Below are 25,708 nucleotides of genomic sequence, written 5' to 3' on the forward strand. Positions count from 1 at the left end.
GGAAAGGATCAGGGGGGTGGGATGCACAACTGAATGGTTAGCTATGGTGAGAGCTGATTGGGCCTTCCTTGCTATAGTACATTTTAAGGTGAAAACATAAAGGAGAGGTAAAAGAAGATGAGGCCTTATTAAAGAGACTGGAAAAGTAACCTGGGTGATGATTCCCTCTTATGTCAGAGAAATAAAGGCAGTTTTCATCAATGAACTTCCTACTATAGTTGGTGATATTCAACAGGTTTACAAAAGCGTTGGCTGGGTTTATGTTTATGAGAGGAGTGGATTTATGTCCTGAAGACAAAGAGAATAAAAGAGTAGAGGCTTAGTAAATGACGGTGGAAAAGATCAGCCAATAAAGATTATTTCAGTAGCTGTAGGGATGAAAAGCCCCTTTTTATATGAAGCAAAGACAGACAGATGTATTATTGTGCCATCATAATGCCATATAAGGCATGCACTTACAGAGTGGTCTGAAGGGGATATCTGAGAACATGAGGACTGCTGCTGTGCGCAGTCCCCATTTCCTCAAATGTTGGGGGAAATACTTCCTGAGCAGTCTGCGCTGGGGGGAAAAGGCAGTAGGCAGGTTACAAGTCTAGCCCTTGATCGATAGAGATGACTGATAGCTACATAAAGTAGCATACAGAAAAGTTAGTGAACTCATTACAAGGCTTGCTTACTCAATGCTCTTAAAGAGGAGAAACTCCTTCCTCCTGGAAGAAAGCAAAGGTATTTGTAATACCATTAAAGAAAAGAAGAGACTGCTTGTCATCTGTAGGTATTTCATTCATGCAGATTGACTAGTCCTCGCTCCCCCCTGTATTGACAGAGTAGTAACATGTTAGGTATGTATACCCAGAGCAGTATGGATTCACGGTAGGGAGGCAAATTTCAGATAATAATATAAAAGCTCTACTATGAGCTATACAACACAGAATAATAACAGGTAAGTTATCTGGGGGTCTTCTGACAAAGAAAATGCCACTGAGCAGGTAGAGGGTATTTGGAAACACTGCATTTAGGAAAATGTGGCTTTCGAGGTAAGGTGAGACCTTGCATTTCTTCTGTGTATAAGGGTTTTTACGCTTTTGAATTTAATTAACATGGCAGGAGCCTCTGTGGTGTCTACAGCTACAGCAGGAGAACATCTGTCTGCAGCAATTAGTCAGGAACTTCCAAACTAAAGGCTGCTCACAGATGGAGCAGATAGCTTGCCAGGCAGATGATGTAGGGTTGTTTATACAAACCCACTTTTCCTCTTAAAAGCAATAGAATAGCAAACACATATTGTTGGCAGTCTTTGGGTATAAAATTAATTATGATAAATCTGAAATGTTAAGTGCCTGCTATTTTGAAAAAAATTACACTGGGAGGGGTAAAATCCTCAAATTCATTAAGCAGGGTAAGAATTCATACTAATGTGACAGAAAAACACGAGGTCTTATTGAAACTTTATTGTACTGTATAAAATAATACAAGCCTCTAAAGCATGGGTAGAGATGAAGCTTTCTCAGGTGTGCAGAATAGCTTTCAGTAAAATGAATATATTTCTACCACCTGTCCTATTTATTACTTTTGTTAAGATTAGGGAGTTAAGATTGTCAAAGAATTTCTTCTCAGAATCTCTCAAATGTGTAAGCCTGTTGTGGTCATGGATTATATTGCCCTGCAAGGAGTAGGATGTGAAATCTTTTGAAGATACCCTATGGTGTAGGAGAGGTTTTTCAGTATGTTTATTTTTACTGTATGTAATGTTAATATTTATAGAAAAGTTCTCATAGCACTATGTGCTCCACTGTTGATTAGATGACATAGGATTTCATGACAGCTAAAATCTATTTGATTTCAACAGAAAATATGGCAAGACTTAGCATGTAAAATCTTGGGAGAAAAAAATAAGGGAAAAAAGTTTGAACTAAACAGTGGGGAAAGATGTAGAATAGTTGCCTTTGGTCTCCCGCTGCTCCCTCAACCCTCTTCTAATGTAGTGTAAAGAAAACATTTGTGCTCTGTGGTTACTATTTCTCTGGTGTCTGGGTCACCTCCAGAACGCCATTCCCCTTTCTATAGAGTTGAAATTATTTTCCCATTTTATATGCAAATGGAAAGTCAGTTCAGGAAAATGAGATTTGTCTTTTTCAGGTGAAAAAGCAGGACAGGCTGTTCAGCTCCCTTGTGGGGAGTAACCACTGGTAGGCACTTCCACCGGCCCTTGTGCACATGAGATCCCTGCCCAGCAGCCATCTGCATCCGAGGCTGCTGACACACCTGGAGATGGGCCAGCAGATCTCAGAACAACCGCAAGAGCCAACACAAGGACTGAATGCACCAGTACTTGATACCTGAGATCTAGGAAAAACTGTTTTTCCTATATCTAGGAAAAAAAAGATTTGCTGAGCTTTGTTGCATAAAAACGGAGAGAATAGGAACATCTCATACTGAAACAACAAGCCTGAACTATGAGCTCCCAGCTGCAGTATACTTGCCATACAAATAAGATGGTGCTGGAAGAGGTGATTTATTTTTCTCTTTAACAATCCCTTTGTGCTGCAATGGATTCTGTTGCATTCTGGAGAGAGAATTACTCAGCGATTAGGTTTTGGGGAGGAATAAACCAGGAAACTTACTTTAAGGTGAACTGGAATGTACAAACTTCATTAGGATTTTAGGCATGCTTCTGCCTGCTGGTAAAATTTTAATCAGTATTTTTCTACGTGTAGTTGATGTACGGTCTGTATTTGAATATCCGTGAATGCAGTGTTTATTACCTTGCTACACTTGTGTGGGAAATAACAGAATACACCATTTTTCCCAGTAATATGCATCTGGTATTAGAGCCTTGTCCGAAACATTAGTCAGGTTTACAACTATAGACAGAATTTTATGACATTCTTCAGTAGTGTGATAATGATGAGCTGATTCTTACAAATCTTCATGGACTTTCTCTTCAGTGTAGAACGAAATTAAAATTAAACTTTTTCAAAATTTGCACGTGTTAAGGTGTTTCATAGGTTTGGTGAGACTTAGCAAAATATTTGAGGAGATAAGGCTCTTGTGAGTTTTCTAGCAAAGAGTTTCTGAATTGCTTTCCTGTAATAAATTCAAAATCTAATTTGCAGAACCTTTGCATTATCTGTCATTTGTGTGTAGAGTTTTACCATTTAAGATGATTGTTTTTCATGCAGTTCTTGATTTTTCTTTGGTAATTATTAGCTACTGATTATACTGTTAAAGTAGAGTCTAGAAAAAACACAACTTTTTTCTGCATGTTACTTTAAGATATACTCAATGTTTATTCAAGCTGATGTGTTTTGAGGAAAAAGACAATAATCTTACTACTTTTTCTGTGTTATGTCTTGCAATTCCCAGAACAACAAAGAAAAAAGTCTCTGCTTAATATGAATTGCACAAGAGTATGATGAGTCGAGAAATACTTTTTATATGCCTTCACACGCACATGCCAAAATAGTCTTTGCCAGAGTTATTCTCTATTGGAATTTACAGGGGTTTGTGAAGAGCAAATACTGAAGCGCTGTCTTGCTCTTTCTACTTTAAAATACTATCTGAGGAGGAGCCTGAGGAGCTGGATTGCTCAGAAGAGGATCCGTTCAATGAATATCTGAGACAGAAGTCTTGGGTTGCTAAGCTGTAATTTAAAGGTAGATTTTGAGACCAAACAAAATTAAAGTATTCTTTGTACAGTTTATTGTTCCTTTGGGATTTATAAAAACATCTCCAGTAATTTTTGCCTCCAACCAAAAAAGTCTGTTTGTTTGTTGCATTAGAAGCTTCAGATTGCAGTTTCATCCTCTTTCTGAAAGATTTTAGCAATAATTTGTATTCCCTAAGAACATGTTAAAACACAGGAGGCAAAAGCCTCAGCTTCTGTTTTCAGCCCTAGTTGTGGAGAAAGGCAGTGTTGCAGCGAACGCTGTCAGTGAGATAAATCGGCATTTCTCATGTAAAATTGAAATATTTATAGTCTTTTTCTTGCTGGTTTGGTTTTGCTGTTTTTCTGTATTAACAAAAAACCAAGGATAAAATGCACAGGGCTATTAGTTAACTTCAAATATAAAGTAATGTAGATGGCACAATTATGTATGTTTACCAGTGATCCTTCTTAAACGATGAGGTAATTGGAAGACTTTAAATAGGAAATTGGAAGTCTCTTGGCCTCCAGAAGGTGTGTGATGCCGGGCACACTCTGGACCGCCAGCATCCCTGGGTGGCTGCCTCGTTGGCTACCTTGGGCACCAGCTGCGGGTGCGTGCCTCCCGGTCATGTTCTTGGCACTGACACAATAGATAAGGCTTTGGCAAAGTTTACGCCAGCAGTGGGCCTGAATTGCAGACCTGCTTCTAGGTCTAGTTCCAGCATAGTGGCTCATGAGTGTAGACTTCTGGGTTAGGCCAGTTAGCGGATTAATTAGTAGCACGATTTTTACAGTGTTGGTTCAGGAGGCTTGTAAGGTAGTGGAACAGGTTGCCCAGAGAAGTTGTTGAGGCCCCATCCCTGGAGGTGTTCAAGGCCAGGCTGGATGGGGCTTTGAGCAACCTGGTCTAGTGGGAGGGGTCCCTGCCTATGGCAGGGGGGTTGGAACTCAATGATCTTCAAGGTCTCTTCCCACCCAAACCATTCTATGATTATATGTTTTTGGCCGTTCATGGTGGTTTTGGAAGATTATTAAGCAAACATGTACTGATGCCAAGGTTGAGCAGCAAGTTGTTCACTGTCTGAAAACCAGATTTTTTCCCCACTTCTTTTGGAAGGATGTACAGAGTAGGAGAAAGGAGAAAAATACTTTTCCTCCCCTGCTCTGTCCTTCCTCCTTGGTGAGGGGCCAAGCACAATCCATTTCTGTTTCCAGGGTTCCCCTCCCTTCAGGTACGCCTGGCCTTTCCTCCCAAAGGGCAGTGTTTGGTGCAGGTCCCTTGTGTAACATTGCCAGTCGTAACTTTTGTGTCAAAGTGAAATCAAGACAAGGTGTACATAATTAGGGGATGAGGAAAGAAGATGGTGATGTAAAGGATCATTGAAAGGGGCACTGGTTCCAGTGAGCTTATGACTTTAAACATATTTAAACCTCTGCGTATCTCGCTAGTCACTCTTCCTTTCAGATTTTAATGTTTTGCAATTTCTGGAATAAGGAGCTGGGATAGAAACCAATATTCACCAGAACAAGTTGGGCAGAGGCTACCTGGCAGCACCTTCCACATATGATGGGCTCAGCGAAGCCATGGTTGCCAGCACATCTGCTGGGGAAGAAGCCTGAGCGCCGGCTGCCCCTGCCGCTGCTTGGCATCCTGGTCGGTGCTAAGCCATCTCAGCTGAGGGGAAATATGAAACCAGGTTCTGGGGAAATACCAGTCTTTGCCAATGGCAAGCACCTAATTAGATTTGTTTATCAACAGTTTTGTAATTACAGAAATATGTAGCTAATTACTTTTCTTTGAGCCAGCTCATGCTCACCTCTCAAGAATGTGCAACGAATAAAGAAGGTAAACTGCTGTTTAATTGTACTTCAGACAGTAAATATTTAATGCAACTGAACTATAACAGTGAAAGGGGCACAGAAAGTAGGCTAGTGTTTGAGTAACATGAGGTTATTCAACAGCTTTCTCTTGCGCTATCCTTTTCCTAAGTTTTAAATTTTAAATGCATAGTACATAGCAAAGATGGTCCAGATCAGTGATCTGTTGAAGTGCAAGAAGTAGCATATGTGCTAAATTCTAGCCAGGTTGGGGTTCTGGATTTGGTGGTTTAGATTTTTTTGTTTGTTGGTTTGGTTTGGTTTTTTTTAAGATCAGATCAGTTGTTTGAAAAATACAGTGTAAAAATACAGTGTAAAAAACAGGAAAAGAAAAGCATTTACCAAGCAGTAGAACAGTCAAGCTCAGCTTCTACTTTTTGCAGCTTTATTCCTGTGTCATTTTTATCAAAATGAAAAAAGTTCCACTCCAAATAGTTATATTGTCTATATGTGCTTTTTTTTTTTCCTAAACAGAAAAACATTCTTATCAGAAAAAGGGGTTTTTATCAAATAATATTTTCTGATGAAGAAATATTACATGATAAAGTATGGGCTAGCTTAGGAAATATTCATCTTGAATAAGCAAATAATACTGAAGTTACCTGGGCTTATTTTGGACAAAGTTCTCTTGCCTTATTGTTCAATCATTCACTGAGCTATGGGGTATTTATATGTTCCACAGAGAAACTAAACCAAATTTGAAACCAGTAAGGTTTCCAGCTATTTGCCATAGATACTGCTTTTGAATACAAAAAAGACATTATTGCAGTATATGATGTACAAACAAAAGTTAAATCATTGATCTCAAACATTTGTTCTTGCAGTCTTGTGTGTAGATACAGCTCTCAATCAGAGCAAAGCTTCAGGTGGTGAGTAAAGTTTTCTTCTGCAAGATATTACAGGCATCTTCTTGCGATGCCAAGCCAACGCTCAGCGCTGCCTTCTCCTCCTTCCCCCTTCTGTTGCTCTCTCCCAGCCATGAAGACTCCTGGGGCAGCCCCATCAGGGGGAGTAAATGGCCAACACTGCTGGGCTGCCTGCTACAGTACTGCAGCCTCAGCAGAAGGCAGGGAGTAGAGGAGAGGCTGAATTAGCAGTGAGTCGAAGAGAAGGGGGGGAAGAAGGGTCCCACCTGAGTTAGGAATATATATATATATATATGTATATGTATCGCATAGTGGGGAGTTGGAAAAGAGGACGTGAAGAACATGGAGAGACTGATGAGGAAGGATCATCCTGTGGCTAATGCACACGATTGAGACTCATTTAATTTACTGTGTCTCGCTTGCCTCTAAAGTTGACTCTGCACTGATGTACCTTAAAGGGTTGTGCAAGCACCATACTATCTTTAGACGGAAGTGTTAGATACAGGAAGACAGGCCGAATCAGCAGAGATTGAATCTCCTGTCGTGTGAGGGGAATGGCAGCCAGGCAATTCCAGCACAAAACGAAAAGGGAGTAAATCCCAAAGGTCTTGCACTTTTCCTGCGCGGCTTCTCCACAGGCAAAACTGGCATTGCACAAAAACTGTTGACAGGCTTAAGGTTTTGGCTGATGTCAAGCGTTTCAGAAGTAGGTAATGTGTTGCTATAGTGGCAATTGCAGTATTACATACAGCTTTGAACACCGATCTTTTGTAGTTTCATTGGAAAAGGAGGGTGTAGAAATCTCTTGGGCAAAGCAGTGGAAACAGAGGGAAATTTTCTTAAGTGTCCTGTTAAGAGTTGAAAGCAAATGTTGGTTTGATGGCATGAGTAAAACCCTCTGCATTCATTTTCTTTGAATGTTGTCTAACTTAACTGCTGCTAGTACAAAAAGCAGAGATCATTAATTTTATTGGTATTATGGCAATGTGGAAACTGTGACCAGGATTGCAGGTAGAAGATGCTGTTGAACCCCTGAGGCCCTGCATTAGAGAACTCACTGTCTACACAGGACAAACAAAACACAGGAGTGGAAAACTGAGGCATGGAAAGGAAACAATTTGTTCCATAGGAGTCCAGGAAATGAGCTCAGAGTTCATGATTACCATCCCACGTTATAATTCCAAGAGTCCTCTCAGAAATATATATGTTAATCTCAAATTATTGAGCATTTCCCAGTGGAAGCTCCATTTGTTCCATTCCACTTAGGAATTATCAGCATTTTTCTATTAATATTTTTGTCAGTATATAAATTGTTATTTTACATAAATTAATTATATACAATATATAAAATTTTAATCATTGGCTATGTTAGATACACGTGGATTGTAGTATCAAGCAGTTTCAGCTTGTCTACATAATAGTGCCTGCAGAAAATGAGAATGATGCCTTGTGGCTCATATAACTCATCAATGCAACCCATGATAATGCTCAAATCAGAAATCCATGTAATAGAATAAAATGTAGATGTTTGAGAGAATTCAGTATGAAGTTGCAATACACAGGGAAATGCAAAGGGGTCTCTGAAAGAGCAGCTATATCTAGAACATTATTGCAGTTAATAAAATACATAGTTTGGATAACAGCATCTGGGTGTAACTATGAGTGAATAAAATCATCTTTTGGGCACTGGCAATACAAGTAGCTTGGCCTAATGCACTATGCATAGAGATCTGAACTCTACATCTCTGTTTGGCATTGGGTTTGGACAAAACACAGTTTCTTTGTGCTTATTTCTTTTGCACAAAATGAAAGTCATTATATTAACTACTTAACCTATTTTGGAAATTTGTGTATATGGAATTGGAAGTGTACAAGTCTTAGAAGTTGGTTATTAAATAAATGTTTATTTTAATAGTTGGGAGTCTAGCAGAAGACTAGAATCCAAAAAGTACAAGTTAAATATGTAATAATGTGTTTTTATTTATGCTGTAATTTATTTGGGAGAGGGATGAGAGTAGCATGACAGTAAGATATTATCTTCAAAGTTGCCATGGTAATGCAATCTACTACCTGTTGCTAAGAACATGCTGTAGCTGTTGTTATTACTTTTATTACAGCTGTTAACAATTCAGGATGTATCCTTTCATTTTTAAGGTGTTATTTTAGATTCAATTTCATACGTGAGAAAACCAGTAAGTGTTGCCATTTCCCAGCAGGGCTCTAGAGCAATGGCAATGATAGCAGTGCAAGAACCTGATTCTAACATAGCTCCCATCCTCTAATGCAGAGTAATTTACAAGCTGTCTAACCATTTAGGAATACAAGATTTATCAAGACAGTTCAGTGCCCGATGTATGTTAATGTCCGCTTTCCCTGACAAGTCAGTGATCAATGTTTGGAGACAGAAAAGACTAAAGCCCCAACAATAATGCAATATGAAAACTTCAAAATACAGACAGGTGGTTCTTAGCAGTAGCACTAGAAATGGAAGTATCCAAGTTAGTAAGAGGATCCTGTGCCCTGCACATCTGGTTTCCTGATCCAGTGAAGTGCCGTGGGACCTCTTTTACCACCCCAAACCCTGCTGAGCAGCAGCGGTCTGGTAAGCCTCAGGTCTGCCAAAGTGCTACCATTCAGGGCCACAGCAGCAGTGGGACTTTCAAAATGCCACCAGTCATACGCTACTGCTTGTGAGTACTATAAACTGCAGGCAAGAATGGGAATTATAAAAGGATCACTCAAAAAAACCCCAAAAAGCAGAATCACATCTCCTCCTAGCTGCCTGTTCTCCCAGGGTTTCATTTTCATCTTTTACTCACGAGTTCAGGCTCCTAGTTAGTAGATGCTAGCTCATTACAATATAGGTCAAGCAAAATATTGACCAAAGTCAAGATGGTTGTCTAAGCTGATCCTTTCAGATCCTTTCTGGTATGGAAAGGTATTTTCAGGTATTGGCCCAGAGAAGTTGTTGAAGCTCCATCCCTGGAGGTGTTCAAGGCCAGGCTGGATGGGGCTTTGAGCAACCTGGTCTAGTGGGAGGTGTCCCTGCCCATGACAGGGGGGTTGGAACTAGATGATCTTCAAGGTCCCTTCCCACCTAAACCATTCTATGTTTCTATGGCGGTGGTGATGGATGATTTCTGTCTTCTGCACTTGCAGCGCAGTGTTTATACAAGTCTCTGTGCTTTCCCTTTGCATTCTTTTTTCCAAGACCGGTCTCCTGCTTTTAGTTCAGTAATTCTCTATTCTTTGCTGCCAGATACCAACGTTCATCTATCTTTTCTGTCGCAATGAAAGCCATTGGCTGAATTTTGCAAAATTTGTGCCAGCAAACTCCCATATCTGAATTTCTCCTGTCTACAAAATGAAAAGTTTGTATGTGAATACATAGTCTGTGTAATTTGCCCATGTTATGCTCCCTTTATATCTTTGTGTCCTGTGGTTTAGCACTTTATGTAAACTTTTATATGAAGTTTTGTAATTTTGGCTAGAAAATACTGATAGTTCAGTAGTTATCACACAGTGGTATCAAGGAGATGGTTATTTCTTTTTATAGAGAATGGTACTCCAATTACTATTGCATAACAAGTGCTGGTTTTTGTTTTAACTCCTCTGTGGGGTAATACTACATTGTACCTGCATACACAGTACCTGTTGGAGGGTGTGCCCACATTGGTGTGACCTGCAGGTGTATGTGTCTATTATATTGATTACAAAATAAATAGTAACAGAGACAGGGATAATCACAGTGAAAAGCATACTTACAGATAAGAGGTTTGGTGTGGTCTCAGCTGTCTGATTATGATCCTCACAGGTCTAGGATTCTTCCCCCCGTATGCTGTGCTCATAACCGTGGCACCTAATTTAGGAACAGAGGTGTCTTAGGCTCAATCTGCAGTCAAAGTCAAAACCATGCAACTCTGAAGGACAACTCAGTCTCTTTAAGTGTGAGTGACTGGGCGGAGGCACCTACACCTCTCCACTGACTGACACCTGCGAGTACATGAAATACATCTGACCTTAAGGCAATAATTCGTAGGCCATTATCAAACTCGGAAACAATTGAAAGCATTTCCAGTGCAATATAAAGTATAGACAATTTTGAAAGCTACCTTCTTTAGAACAGGAAGGATTGTCTATCCTAATTGACTTGTACCATTTTTTCAGTCGGAGGTAGCTACGTGGTTTTGCAGGCTCTGCATTCGCTCATGCAAGAACAAACAGGTCTGTGAAGAGGGTAATACGGGTACTGCTTCAGTATCTGAATTTCAGGTGACTGCTGTTGCCTGGTTCTCTATGGCAGTTTTCTCATCCTCTTGGATTTCAGTTGTCTGCAAGCACTTTTTCCAAAGTCTGCATGTTGTAGTAGCTTTGCCTCAAGATATTTCAGTTTAAAATCTTTTCTGCAGAGTTACTGATGTGATCTGATACAGTCTAATGGAGGATTTCAAGAGTGTCTGTAAAATATTCCTTTACCTTTCCTCTAGATGTCCATTTGTCAGAATGGACCAGCTGTTAAAGGCATGCCAGTGGATCCTAGGCTCTTCCTCTGGCTGTATATCCAGATAAGCTATGCATCAGTGCAAAAACACACTTACTGCGAGACTTTTAGCGTTGGGGAGTGTTTTATGAAGAAATTATCATCTTCTGTTTCTTGCATTTTCCTGATTGGCACAATCAATGGTGGTAATACTGTTTAAGGGATTAAGACACAGCAGTTTGATGGATTTGGTCAGTAAAGGAGGGCAGAAATTACAGATGGCAGGTACAGTCAGGCAGCACCACTAGTTTATGTTGAGCATAAGATCCACTGTTCACTCCAAAACACAGTTTTGTGAGAAAACAGAGGATGAGTGAAATGTTTCATCTGCAGCTGTTGCTGGTCTGGAGATGGAAATTTGGATAGCTGAAATTCAAGCAACTGACTGATAAAAAGAAAAAAAACAAAACCAAAACATTCACAGAGTAGGACCACTACATGGGGAATTAAGTGATTTTCTGTGTAAAAAACATCTACAAAACCAAATTATGGTTTCTACACTATCATTTTATGCCCTTTTTGTAAAAAGGGAGTACCAATAGTTATCTTCCTTTGCAGAGCATTCTGAAATGAAACTGCAGAATGCATTGGATGAAATCACTACTTACGAGCTCATTAGGACTATTACCAGAAATAGTAGAACTGTGCATCGTATGGCACAGAAAACCTCATGTTTTGGAATATTTACATGCTTAAAAATTCTGTGCTTACAAATGGATGAGGCGAGGTGGCTGCCCCAGTTTCTCCTGCTGGAGAGGAAAGTCGTCTCTGTTACCTCTAACATCAGTCGACGTGTCTGTTCAGAGGAAATGTTCTTGTTCACTGAAAATCTTATGTGCATGAGGAAATGGGCATAAAATGCTTTCTGCAGACAAGGATTTACAACAATAATCTTTATAACATTAAGCGAACAGAATGAAAATAATCCAAACAAGCACAAATCACCATGAACAAGCATTAGACGTGTTCAAATCAAAAATAATTCCAGTAATTCTGCTACTTGTTTTTAACCTAACTTTTCATCTGAGTTTGGTGCTTCTACACGGGAACACTTCCCTCCTTCAGAAAGCTTCCCACCAAAGCTAGAATGATGCTTAAAAACAACAACTCATATGCCTTCATCTCAGAAATCCCAAGCCTTTTTGTAACTGAAATAGTAAAGGAGCCAGGGGCTCCACAGACTCCACGAGAGGCCTAATTACTGCCACTCAGTTTTCCAGGGAAGGTACTCAGCCACAGCAGTCCTAAAGCAGTCAGCTTAAATATTTGGATGAAAATTGTAGAAAAGCTTAACTAGAATAAATACTTGTAAGCTCTTGTGAACTTGCTGCGGTATTCCTGACTTACCACAGGGAGCTGTGTACTAAATAAAATCAATAATGTAGCGGCTGGTCCTAACTTCTCCTGCATGAAGCTGCTCTGTTGTTTTGTCACAGCTATGGCCCTGTTTTCTCCCCTAATTTGTTGGGCTTTCTCAGTGAAATTGAATCCCACGTCACTTCAGGCAAGTCTTGGAGAAGTTGTTTTCCTCGGTGCAGATGGCTCTTTCCTCCAGATGTGTGAGGCAGCTAAGAGCTGCCTCAGTCCTTTCTTAACCCTTCTGCCCATCTTGAAGTCACGCTGACACTGTGGCCGCAGTGGTACTGTGGTTCTTGCCCCACTTCCAATTTTCCCGTGACTGTAAGCTGTCGTGCGTGTGAGTCCCATCATACACTGCACAGGCGCCTGTTACCTAATATAGGTTTCTTTGGTTTGTTTGGTTTCTTTTCATGACTGTTTGTTTTAACAAGGAGGAAGTAAAATTCATGTGCGCAGCATCCCCTGGGAGATGTCCCTGCTGGAAACCCTTGTGGCAACTTGGCTCTGGCGAGGGTGCAGCCCTTCGTGTTTGTGGCTGCAAATGTTCCAGCCTCGCATCTTCAGCCCGAAGCAGCCAAGGAGAAACCTGTCCCCTCGCCATTTCCCTTCACCCTGCTTGTTTCACTTGGGAACACAATGGGCTGTCAAAATTTCCTGCCCTGTTTCCACAAAATCCTTCCTTTCGCTCCGAAAAGGATTATTTATCTAAAACTGCTAATTGCATAAATTGTCAGAACAATTGTTTAACCTGATTTTAACGTGGAGAGCAAAGAGATGTAAAGGTCTGGAGGACTGATGAAAGTGCCCTTAAAGTCCTCTGTCAAAGCAAAAAAAGAGAGTCTGGTGTGTTGCCATGAACGGCCCTTGCCTCTCAGAAATTAAAAATCATGTAGTATGGTGTACATCTGGTACGATGCCTGTTTTTAGTATCTCTGTTGAGTGTATTTAGAGGTAATTAAAAGTAATAGGGAAGAATATAAATGTTTTCCAAATAAGCGAGCCAAGAAAAAATAGAGGAAGGCAGGTGTGGTTGATTTAACCTACCACCACTTCCTAACTAATCTTTCTCTAATGATGTAGAAAGAGACTAGGTGGCACCTGGCAAAGTATTTTGACATAACAGATTCATGAGGTAGAGCTACTTGATAACATCTTTGACTCATCAGAAACTTGCCTTTCCTAAGGGTAAAGTTAATAATCCTTGAATATGAGGATTTCAGTGTTTTTTTACTTGTCAGCAGGGATGCAGATTTATTCTGTACATAGATTCTTGTAGTGCTAGAGACAGCCCAAACTTTTATTGTGTGTAAAAAAAGTAAAATGACACAAATAGCCAATTGGAATCAACAGTAATTTTCCATGACTTCAGGTCCTTGGCTTTGCTAGTTAAGTAAAAAACATTTACATTTTCTTAGTTTGAAGAACATAGAGCTGGTAGCAAGTTTATCGATCATTATGCATCGTCCTTAACTATTTTAGGCTATCTTTCAATGTCTATAACGCCCATGCCATCAGCTGCTTCAACTGTTTTCATCTCCTCCTTCAGAATGATATTCTTCTGATCACCTAAATGATTCTTTTCCCTCTCTGCTGCTTATCAACAGTGGGCATTACTTGAGGGTGATTTTATGAAACGGCTCTTTAGTGCCTTGATCATCTTCCCAGAGGTCCTTCTCTCCACTTTTCCCAGGAGGAATTCGGCTTTCTCAGAGACAGTGTTTCAGATGAACTTATGCGAAGTGCTTTGACCAATGGAATCAATACCTGCCTTGCTTTCCCTCTCTTTACTGGAATTACCTTGCCTGTATAGTGTACATACGTGTCTGAGTTGGCGAGTCTTTAGTTCTGTAGGAGACATGAGCAGCACCCTGAGAGGAAGCTGGGCTACCAGTAAAATGAAAGTGGAGACTGCAGGTAGCTGGGCTATAGAGCGGTCAGGACAGAGAAGGTGACGGTAGCAGTGACTTTACTTAGAGTAGCTGTAGCTGTATATACCTGCTATCTCCCAGCTTTGTGTTATCTTCAAGTCTTAACTAGTGGTCTACTAATTCTGTGTCAAGATCATCAATAAAAAAATTTTAAGACCATTCCCAATATGAATCTTCTGCAGATCATGCAGTAATTGTTCCCAAGCAAAAGTTTCCTGCCAGTACACCTTATCATCTTCGTACTTTTAATCTTTTCCAACTTCAGTTTTTGTACTTTCCTCTTGCCTTCACTTACATGTTTGACAAAGTCCATATGGTTGAAATGCACTACAGTATTGATTTTTTCCTCTTGTCTGACAACTATTTTATTCCAGGTAATTAAGTATCAAGTTTTATCTTGCATGGTCTACTTTTGGTAAACCTAGATTTTGTTTTCTTCTGTGTTCCAGTTGTCTACCTACCTCTAGTGTTCTCTTCATCAAAATTTGGGGTCATACAATTAAGATCAGAGTTAGGGAATTTTTTCGATACGTTAACTGTGTATGATTTTGTTATTCTCTAGTACTGTGGTACCTCTCTTGATCTCATAGATATATTACTTCTATTACTCCGTGTCCAGAAAGAAAATCAGTCTTTCTGAGTTTACAGTACCGTGTGTCTTGGGTTTTTTTCAAGTTTTTGGAGTTTTAATTTCTCTCTTTCTTTTCCAAAGTATCTGTTGGTTTAGTCACGTGTTTATCAGTACGCTAATGCAGGGCATTAGTTGCAGTTTCCTGTTAATTCATTAGTGTGTACAGAAAAACAAAAGCCTCAATCAAGGCATGCTCTGAATTTACACCCGTTCTTAATTTGCCGATGCTTGTATCAGTGACAGGCTCAAGCCTGTCTGACTTTGGGGGGTTTATATAACGTGTACCATATGCTTGCCATTCTTACTCTTTCTGCACGAATCAGCCAATCTGATGGGTCTACCTGTGGCAGAGAGCAGAGCTTTTCAGTCCGGGTGCTGCCTGACGAGTTCTGACTCATGGGTGCTGGTGAATCTTGCTTCGGTGTTTTACAAACTCTCCGGCTATTCGCTCCACCCTTCTGCCCTTTAACAGAAGGATCTCAGGGGAAGAGGTTTAGATACCTCCATTGCTGCCACGTTGCACCTGATTTTGAGCTGTTGATGAAGGTAGACCCCTGCTATTGTCATACCTCGGAAGTGCAACTGCTGAAGAGCAGGCAGAGGTTTGCACCTCCTGCCTCTGCTGTCGGGAGGGGTAAGTGGGGTCAACAACAGCTTGAGTTGTTTTGGGCTGGTTCCTTAGAGTGAGCGGTTGGCAAGCGGGAACTGCATACGGGGAACATGTGTTCTGTCTCTGGAAACAAAAAAGGCAAAGCGAAAGTAAGGATGAGAGAAAATAGCTTTATATTTATAATCAAAAGTGACTTGTTTGAAATACTCTTAATTTGAGTGCACGCTCCTATGTCTTTTGTACCTCTAAGGACCCCTAGAGGGCACGGAAGTTTTTCTCCATCTTGAATATTTAACTTAATAGTTCTACTTGGCTTTCTTCCCTGAAACATAATTGTAAGCACATTGTAAGTGAACATTAGATAGAAAAAAATAACAGCATCTAACTAGGTCCTTCTTTTATGCTGCAAGTTGTTTTCTTGTTTTTAAACACAAGCAGTAGAAGCTAGCGCTAGCAGCCAAATTCTTAAATTATTTTTTGTTTCGATTAGTCAGATGCTATATTCGTATCCCAGAGGAAGCACAATTCAAACTAACTAATAATTCATAAATTTATTGCAAACTTTGAGAGGCCTACAGTGTGAGCTGTCTGAGGAAGAGCAGTGGGTATGCTTTCACCACCACAGGTTGTGTTTCTGTAGAGGAGGAATTGGTACGGGGAAGAACTAGAGTACCCTAACCTGAACCTCTAAGATCTCCAAACTTCATCTTATTTAAGAATTTTTAATATTTTTGTCTTGTTATTATATATAAAGAAATGATTACATTAAAGTACAATATATTTAAGGTAATGGAAATGTTAAAGCGATATCTGCTTCCCACTACTTCCTATCTAAGTAAGAGTTTTTGTAACTCTTACTCACCCTGAGTAGCATTTTTCTCCTTCAATGGGTTTTGCCTATTTCATCAATATTACATGGTAAGTCAGGTACTAATCAATGTGAATTACACAGCGATACTAATTCTTAGTATTGTGTTGCCACTTTATGATATTTAAATATATATCCTAAGGCTCTGGAGTAACGCTTACCTGAGAACATCAAGTTTCGCTTACGTAAAGCAGCTTCAGCGTTTGAGAAGGCTGACATTTTCCAGAGTGCTGAAAGAGCAGAAGGTAAAACAATCAAACAAACAAAAGACACCTTAAAAAAAATCTTCAGATTTTGTTTGGGGATTTTTTCATCAACTCATGATTTCGAGACCAGTCGTAGAGCTCTGGAGATCAGTTGGACTGTGAGCCTAGTCCAAGGCTGAGACCTTTGTGCGTGATGCCATGACAGTCAGAATCCTACTGGTCTTGTCTGGGAAAAAAAATGGACCTTTACACTACTCCTGAAGCAGTGAGAGTCTACTTACTGGGCAAGAAGCTGTTCAATAGGATAAACACAAGGGGGTTTTGTGCCTTTGTTCTGATAAGAGGATCAGCTGTGCTGCTTTACCCAATTACCCAGGGATGTCATGGGAGATGATTTTTTGGACCTTGGTTTTCCCACTGGAGTAGCATAACGTCATCACTTTGAATAGAAAATAGATCTAGATCTAAACAGCAGAGAAAGGCAGCTGCCCCTTCTAACGTCTCTGGGGATTTTGTGTTTTGCAGGAGATGCACGGGTGAGAGGTCAGACAGGGGTTCTCTCCGAGCGCCGCGGCTCCTACCCGTTTATAGACTTCCGTCTTCTTAACAGTAAGTGCAACCCTTCCTTCAGGTCTGAATATACAAAAAAAACAACAAAAAAATCTGTGTTGAAAGTTTACACACCAAAGTATCTCGTTTCATTCATTTCTGTAGTTCAGCGGGCTTCATACAGTCAGCATTAATGATTCTATTATTTCCACCCAGTGTTTGACTGTGAAATGTTTTGATTATATGAATACTGTCTATAATGCTGAGTCTGTCAAGTGAATATAGTAGTGCCGTGGGGTGTGCTGGGGAGGGGGCATGGGGTGCTTCAGAATTAAAAAGATAAACCTCTGTGTCCTTTAGCCTCTTAGCCAACAGTTGGAACAGATTTATGTGAGTCTGTTATCCGGTCATATAGAATTGGCACAGAAGGGGAACATGTGACAGCACTGACCAGTGGTTTACAATAACATTAATTTTTCCAACAATTAGAACCCAATCCAAAGCCCCATGGAGTCTTCTCATTGACGTCAATGGATTTTGGGTCAGGCCAGCAGTGAACATCTGTTAAAAATAATCTTAACCTCATTTTGATTGAAGTTATTTTGCCACTGTTGTAAATAAAGGAGGGCAAATCTAAAGGGGAAAAAAAAAATCAAAATCCTGTTGTTTTTTTCACCTGATGGGTTCTCTGTATTGATGCAGGCCATCAACATAGAGAATATTTTAGCCAGTGTCTATAAAATAAAATAAAATAAAATAACAGAGAAGTCTTAGTCTTGGGCCCTGTAGCATTCAGTCTGGATGCTGTGTTAACTCCAGTGTTCAGACACGGGCAGATCTCGATGTGTCTCTGTGTACTACACGGACCACTCCATGTAACCTTTGAAACCCAAGTTATTCACTGTCATCGTCAAAACAGACTGAAACTCCAACAGTTTGTTTAGTGATGACATTTTTAAGGTTCTACCGATTATGCTTTTCATTAAAAAGCAATTGTCAAACCAAAGTTTTACATCTCCTTATGCACTGCTTTCCCAAGCACCCGGGGAAGGGGGATAAGTAGGTAGCAGGGAGGGGGGGCTGAGGAAGCCCAGCCGCAAAGGGTGAGCTCTGGCTGGGAGCTGGGAGAAAAGAGGGGCTGATAGGAAGGGGAGGACTTCAACTTGAGATATTCTGTGATTCTATGACAGGCTCTGATCGGCTGCATTCGCCCAAGCTGGCAAAGTTAACTGCTGCCTGGCAAAGTGCTTGTTTTCAGTCTTGCTGATAAATGGTATTTTCTAGGTCATAAGTCCATTGGACTGCTTACTGTGGCTGAGGTAGAAAGACATAAGGGGTAAGATGGGTCCAGCAGTTTTCCCAGGACAAAGGGAATAACATACTGGTTGAGCAGAGCTCTAAGGGTAATTTAGTCCTGGCTTGACAATAAAAAAATCTGTAGAAAAACCTGTTTTAGGCTAGCTGGAAATATTAGTTTTGATGCCCTTATAAAGAGCGAGAGAAAATAAAACACTTCTTTTCATTCCTTTGCCAGGGCCTAAAGGGACTTTTATATTATTTGTTCATATACATCTATCTGGCAAATCCATTTCTGCTGTGCATACCACATAAGCAGCAAAACCCACAGTGCTACACATCCTATCAAAAAAAAACATATATAAATGTCACTACTGCAAACTTTTTTTAAAAGTGCCTAACTAATACTTACAGTAAAATTTTGGCACCGTGTTACATTTGTTTTGGGGCAATAACTGACAGACAGCAACCATATAATGAAAGCTGTTACAGTAAGGGAGGGATAAGGCAGAGAAAATTTTGTGGTAAATATCCTCAGAAGTTATAAAGAAATGCAGCATAAAATTACTCCAGCTTCTCACTAATTCAGATAAACTGCGCTTAAATAGTGATTGTTCCTTCTACCATCTGAAATATTCCAAATGACAGTACCACCGTTGTTTTAAAGTAAGGGAAAACACTGAAGCTCATTCTTAAACAGAGTCGACATTCATTTTGAAAATTGACATTTAAAGAAAAAGTTCAAGGCATTGCTACTTAATGTCAGACTAAAGATCACTTAAATGTAACTTTTTTAACATACTTTCAGATTCAGTCAAACTAGTGGATTTTTCCCTACTATGGCTGTTAAGGGTTAACACTGAATAGACCGTATCTTTTGTTTTTTCTGGAGTCCTGGAGTAAAGTCGCTGTGTAACTTAAGACACCGTTAAGTCTTTTTGGATAGGAAAACTTCCTGCGCTCTGAAAATGGGATCTTCTGTAGCCCTAATCAAAGCCAACTGGATTAATGTTGGCTTCTTGCTGTTTGAGCTAACGTCTGTGATGCCATCTACACATTCCTCCGGTGCCTCTCTGCAATACATAGAAACTTAGTGAGTGTTATTTTACCTTGTCAGTGCCAGGCTGTCAGGACCGTGAGGATTTTGCAGGATCCTGTCTGGAGGAGATGCCAGGCTTTAGCATCTGCCTGTTTTTCCTCTGCCTAGTTGCAGGCTTTCCTGGAGGTGTAGCTGCACTGGTGGATTTGGGCACTCTTAAGATGATTCGGAAATACAAAACTGAATGTAAAATATCCCTGTGTCACCAAGAACTCCTCAGTTCTGCATTGCGAGGAGCTTATGTTAGCCTCAGCCTCCTGAGTCATTCCCTGCAGCTTGTGGAGACTGGCATGACCAACCAGATACTCGCCAGAAGCTTTAGAGGAAGATAGGTAGCAACTCCTCTCCCTGGGGAAGCTGCGACAGCCGATGCTTGTTACCCAGCCTGACCTAAAGACCCCCAGGAGGCAAGCTAGCCATCCCTTTTTCCATCCTGCCATAAGAAGTCAAGGGGACCGCCTGCTCCTGGTGGCCACAGATATACCTCAGAAAAAAATAAGCTGGACATGGCAAACCTGAGGCTCCACGTTCACTAGGATGCCTGTGAACAAATATGCAGATTTTACGAACTCCTAACCTAAACGATACAAGTTTTGCCCAGCTGTATGGGTTTACAGGAAAATAGGGAGAGGGTTTCCTCTTCATGCAAATTAGGCATTCCTTAAAATGGGAACAGTGGAATTAAAACCAACTTAGCATTAGAAACTTACTTTCCAGAAGGGGTAATGGGATGGAATAGGCAAGTGTTAGGGGCCATCGAGCAGCTGAATACAATGTTTTAATGGTGTAAGATTGATTCCATATCAGACCTCACAAATTTTAGTGAAGTTTGACTCTGAACTTGGTAGCTCTAGCCTGTAACTGAACCTAACACAGGGTGACATTAATGATGGCACTTTACTGGCACTTTTACATTTCTGTGAATTAAATGAACCTTTTTGTGTTCACGGGACAGAAAAGGCGTTAAACTGAATATGTGCAGCGTAATAATCCAGAATTTGAAACACTTCTGCAGTGAAAATTAACTTGATCCGATTTTCCTTTTAGCAAAGGATAGTTTGGATTTGAGAAATAAAAGACCGTAGAGTAAGGCAGCAATAATTTAGTTTTCTGACTGACAAAGTTGCTCAGTGAGTCATTGAACCAAATCCCTGCACTGACTAACATGCATTGATTAAAATAGATTTCATTATCCCATGATGAGTTGTGCTGGTGACTGTGATGGTACTTTTCTTCATTGCATTAACCAAAAGTTTGAGGGAATTCCATGTGATAAATCTAGAATTGTGGGTGAGCGTGCTGCAATAACCAGGAAAACTTCGCCTTGCTCCAGTTATATCAGATACTTTGCTTAATTGCCAGATGAAATTAAGTAGAGTAACACAATAACATAGTTTACATCTGAGATGAGTAAGGTTTTACTTACAGATTTGCTTGTCAAGCTTTAAGTCAGAAGATACAGAGAATCTTAAGACTTAAACAGCGACTCTCCAGTTCCCATCTTCCTTATGCTAAGCTTTTCTCAGGATTGAATTTTTGCTTGCAAATGACAAAATTATTAGCCTCTAATTGGCTATATTTAAATAAGCCTGTCATGGAGTAATAGAATTAAAATTGTTTCTGTTTGCTTTTTTAACTTTTCCTGAAAAAATCTTCATTAGCCGCACTTTGTTTTTGTCACAATATCAGTCATGCCATAGCTTTCATTATCTTGTACCCACTGACTCTCAGTAAGCCATCCACAGTATCCTTGTGTCTGACAGAATTCACTTCTCTGTGTATTGATCTAGGAGGGATAACAAGGAAAGGATATAGTATGTGACCTCCAAAGTGGAGTCTCTGTACCAAAACGGTGTTACCCAAAGAGATTTCTGTTTTCTTACACCTCGCACAACGGAAACATAGAGTGGGATATGAGAATATCTAAAAGGTCAAAACATATCTGTAGACACTTCAAAGGTATAACTGCGCATTACCTAGGATCATGCAAGCAGAAGTTGAGTCCAATAAACCCCACCTGCTTTAAAGTTAGCTTAGCAAATTAAATTAGTATAGACTATATACTTTTAGTACCAGATTATGATAAACAAGTGATACTAGGTACCATTCAGTCTCTGTCTTTTATTTGCTGTCTGCTTTGAGTCAAACAAAATCCTCTCATTTTCAGTCTGTTTGCAAATAAAGTCATGCTTTGTGGGCATGTGATGAATTAGGTACTACAGAAGTGAAGTGTGTTGCCAGGGTTAGTAAGGGAAGATACGGACTCATGAAAAAGTCTCCATCTCAAAGAACCAAATTCTGTGGACATTTGAATCTGTGGTTTCTGCCTGTCTACAGAAGGGTCCATTTGCAAAATTTACATTCATTTTTGGTTTTGGATTTTGAACAACTCCAGGGCTTTCAGGTAGGGCCCATCTCCAGGGAAAATAAAACTTAACCACAACCACCAACCCAAAAACTGAACCATCAAGTAACCTGAACCCAAATGATTGAGGTTAAAAAGAGTTTGGTTAACTGTCTTGTTTTGTTGCCTTTGGCTAGAAAAAGAAGTGGGAGTGAGAGATGCCTTTTTAGATATTTCTGACCCAGGTTAAATTAGGACACACAAAGTCTTGTGAGGAAGTTTCAAGGGCTGATTGGATTACTCGGATCCCAACCCAGCCTGTGGAGATGAGTCCAAAATTCCAGATGGTTATTAAATTAGAAAGGGAGAGATCTTATGAGGTCTGCATCAGTTCTACATAGTACCTGCCTTGGTTCCTCATGGATAAGCACATCCAAAGATCAACATCCTGAAGGCATACAGACTCCTTAATCTGGTTAGCTTGTGTCTGGTTTGAATGGAAAGAACACTTTCAGAACTGAAGTTCAGGCCTTGCTTTCAGTTTCCTATTCAAGGAAGAGGAATTGGGATTCTCTTAAAAATGTTTCAGCTCAAAGATTGTTCTGTTTTCTGGTAACACTTCACTATATTCAAAAATTCTTCCTGTCATTGGAGGTCAGTCTGGCTCCCTCATTTCATCAAATAACAGCAAGATCATTTTTTTTCAGGGTGTTGGTTTTGGGGTTCTTTTTTGGGGGGTGCATGTTTTTAAGAGTTGTTATCTGCAAAGTTTAATAACAGGGTAGATTGAAAAGTATGTTCTACTTCCTGCCGTTCATGGTGCTTGCTTAGCTTTTATGCTACATTTGTAGAAAATGAAAGACAATGTAAAACTGATTGATGCATGTGCCATGATGTGCCAACAAAATGCAGCAGTTTGGGTTATGAATGCTTCAGGAGAACTCTTAAGAACAAGCAGAGCAAACAGAAAACTAGATGTGTTTCACACACAAAGCCTTAATGAACACTGATGTGATTATACAGGTCTGTAACTTATGTTCTTAATACAGATTTGGGATTCAGTTCAACAGAGAATGTCCCTTTAAAAGTTTCCGAATGATGCGTGACCCATTCTGCCACCCCACCTTCTTTCCCTGATTAGAAAAGGGAAAGGGTGTACTGAAGATAACACTGAGGATACTTTCCAAATGACCGGAGGAAAAGAAAGAACAAGGAGAAGGGATCATTAAGATGATAAATGAAAGTTGGGTTTGCTGTTATTACAGGTTATGTTGCTTTTTTTCAAGGGGAGTGAAGGGGGAGGGGATGTACCATTTCCTGTTGGAGAAACTATAATCAGCTATAGAACATTTGCAGTTTTAGGAAAAAAAGGTCCTGACTGCGCTACTGTATGAAGATTGAAGTAGCAAAGTGAAGGTTCATGTTGAAATGATAACGACTTTGTGGTGAAACAGAACACAACATGCTCTTTCCTAAGAAATTGTAGGAGGCTTAATAACAGATGCCAAGATGTTTGTTTGCATAAAGATGATTGATGACCCGAATAAAGACTGAAAACTGTGAAGAGAAACACATCTCAATTAATCTTAAATTTGGATTTAATCTATTCCTCTTCCTGTTATTAAGGCTAATATTCTGTTACCTAACTGACCTTTGAAACCCTTGCTTCTCCAGAACTTGGTGTAAGGGGTTAATTTGGTATGTAAGTAAGTGGGATAATCTGCATAGTTCTTAAGTTCTATGATGTTTCAAACAGTATCAAAAGGAATATAATTTGGGTTGGAGGAGAAACTGCATGACTAGTGTTCTTCAAGATGCCAACAATTGTGCAGGAACTTTATGATTTGGAAACTGAGCTGTTACAAACCACCACCACCTCAAGTGTAATTTCAAAGAGGAGGAAGCCCCGTGGCAAGGTGACCTAGAATGTTGGTGTCCCAGAACCTCTCACATTTCAGTCACTACATTAGCCAAAGAATCATACGAGCACCTCTTCTGTAACCAGGGCTCTGCATTGATTTTGTGGACTTGTGCAGGTGGTTAAAAAATGGAATCTTGACTCAAAGTGGAAAATTTTGAAGATCTTTTGGTTTACTTCTTCTAATTTTCCGCTTTTCTCCGATGTGTTCAGAGTCCCCTTCTCTTTCTCGCAGCCACTTCCTAATTGAAAACATATATTTACCCACTCAAAGAGAAATAATAGTTGTAACCCGTGTGAACAATGGCAGCTAACAGAAAGCACTTGACCTCTAAAATTGAATTTTCTCGAAAGTCAAGGAACAAACAATTTTTTATACATTAGAGAAGCAAGTGAAAACAATATGTTTATAAGACAACCTTTCTGGATTCTCATATAGTTTGCGGAAGTCTCATGAGGATTTCTACATTTACAAGATTTCAGTACGATGCTTGTTTAGCTGTAGATATTATATACCGCAAGGTGTTCATCTCTGTTGTTTTAGTTATGGTGACCAATGTATATCCACATGGTAAGATTGGTATGGGCAATCTTACTATTTTTGAATCAAACCTCTTTGTCAGTTTCTCACACTAGATGCTGATGACTGAGAAATCCACGTGGGATATTCATCTGAGCTTCTTGGTCCCTCTACACTAGACTTAAAGTGTTCAGGCAACAGTTCTTTTACGTAGATTTCTGGTGCTTTCTGCAGATTCTCAGGCCTCTCTTCGAAACTAAAGTATTTCCTTTCTGAAGGATTTTTTAACTGCATGGTGCAGGGTAACGGGAAAGCAGAGAGAAGAGGTCGTCTGCTTTTCTTCTAGTTTACCAGTGCCTCCTCCAAAGTTCAATTTTGAAATGTTAAGTTTGGAATTAATTTTTAGATTACCTGTGCCAGTTCAGCTATCCCTACACATGCTGCTGTTGGGTAATATGATAAATCCATAATGTAAGAAGATATTTAGGAGACACAGCAATTTTTCTTCTATCATCAGTGCTATGCGCTCTTCCTTGTAAGAAAAATTTAGTAACCAAGTCATGCAATGAGTATGCCAAACAAGACTTTGGTAAAGGTGATCTAAATGCCTGGCATGATTTGACACACAAAAAAATGGACAAACTATTATCCCTCATAAGTCGATTACATATTTCTTGGGTTCTCAACTAAAAGCATTCTAATCAGCTGTCAAACTGGGAACCAGTGCAGGAAATTGCCTCCATAACGTATAGGACTTGAGACAAATTGTTTCCCAGAGTCCTCGCTGTTTACAAACTGTCTGCTCCGTAAATTGGCTGCTCTGATCCTCTCGCCTTATCTCCCAGATATTCCAGCACTTTTTTACCAGTCCTGCCTGACTCTTTGGGCATACAGCCATAGATCAGTGGCCTAGTACAGAATGCCTTTCCATCCTCAGAAGAGGGGAAAGGGCATAATAATCCGTATGAGTCAAATGCAGGTGCTTAAAGACCTGATTTGTGTATGTTGGGGTTATTCTGCATCCTTTTGAAAAGAAGAGGAAAAACATTTTCTGCTTCAGAATCAGTTGGCTTTTGAAAATGAATAAACGTGTTGTTATCCCCTCATGTTGCTGGGTGACCTGTTTTTATTGTACACAGAGGTGCAATAAAATAAAAAAGGCGATACTGTGAAGGAAAACTCACAGGCCTTATTTGAATGCATAACCAAGTTTGTTTACTTTGAAAGAACAATAACAATGTAATGAAAGTCTGGTGCGGAGTTAAGTACATCCTTGTCCAAATTTGATTTATGTGATCGTTTCTGGATGTTAACTCAACCATTGTTAACGTAACCTCCCTCATTTTTATATCCACGCTGCCTGTGGGCACACACTAGTGCAGCAATGCGAAAGAAATCTGAAAGAAAACTGGTAGCAGTTTCTAGTGCAGGAAACCTCTTTCACTGA

General features: G+C 39.9%; 1 protein-coding gene across 1 annotated transcript in view; it reads left to right on the top strand.

Annotated features, from left to right (window-relative positions):
• PDE7B (phosphodiesterase 7B) overlaps positions 1–25,708 on the top strand; it is a 176,016-nt gene that overhangs the window by 124,568 nt on the left and 25,740 nt on the right. Inside the window, exon 3 of the mRNA XM_009882281.1 lies at positions 17,061–17,144. Within this exon, the coding sequence (XP_009880583.1) occupies positions 17,061–17,144 (84 nt within the window). The remainder of the gene's footprint in view (positions 1–17,060; positions 17,145–25,708) is intronic.

The sequence above is a fragment of the Charadrius vociferus genome, unplaced genomic scaffold (genome assembly GCF_000708025.1).
Source record: "Charadrius vociferus isolate BGI_N301 unplaced genomic scaffold, ASM70802v2 scaffold13, whole genome shotgun sequence".
Classification (NCBI taxonomy): domain Eukaryota; kingdom Metazoa; phylum Chordata; class Aves; order Charadriiformes; family Charadriidae; genus Charadrius; species Charadrius vociferus.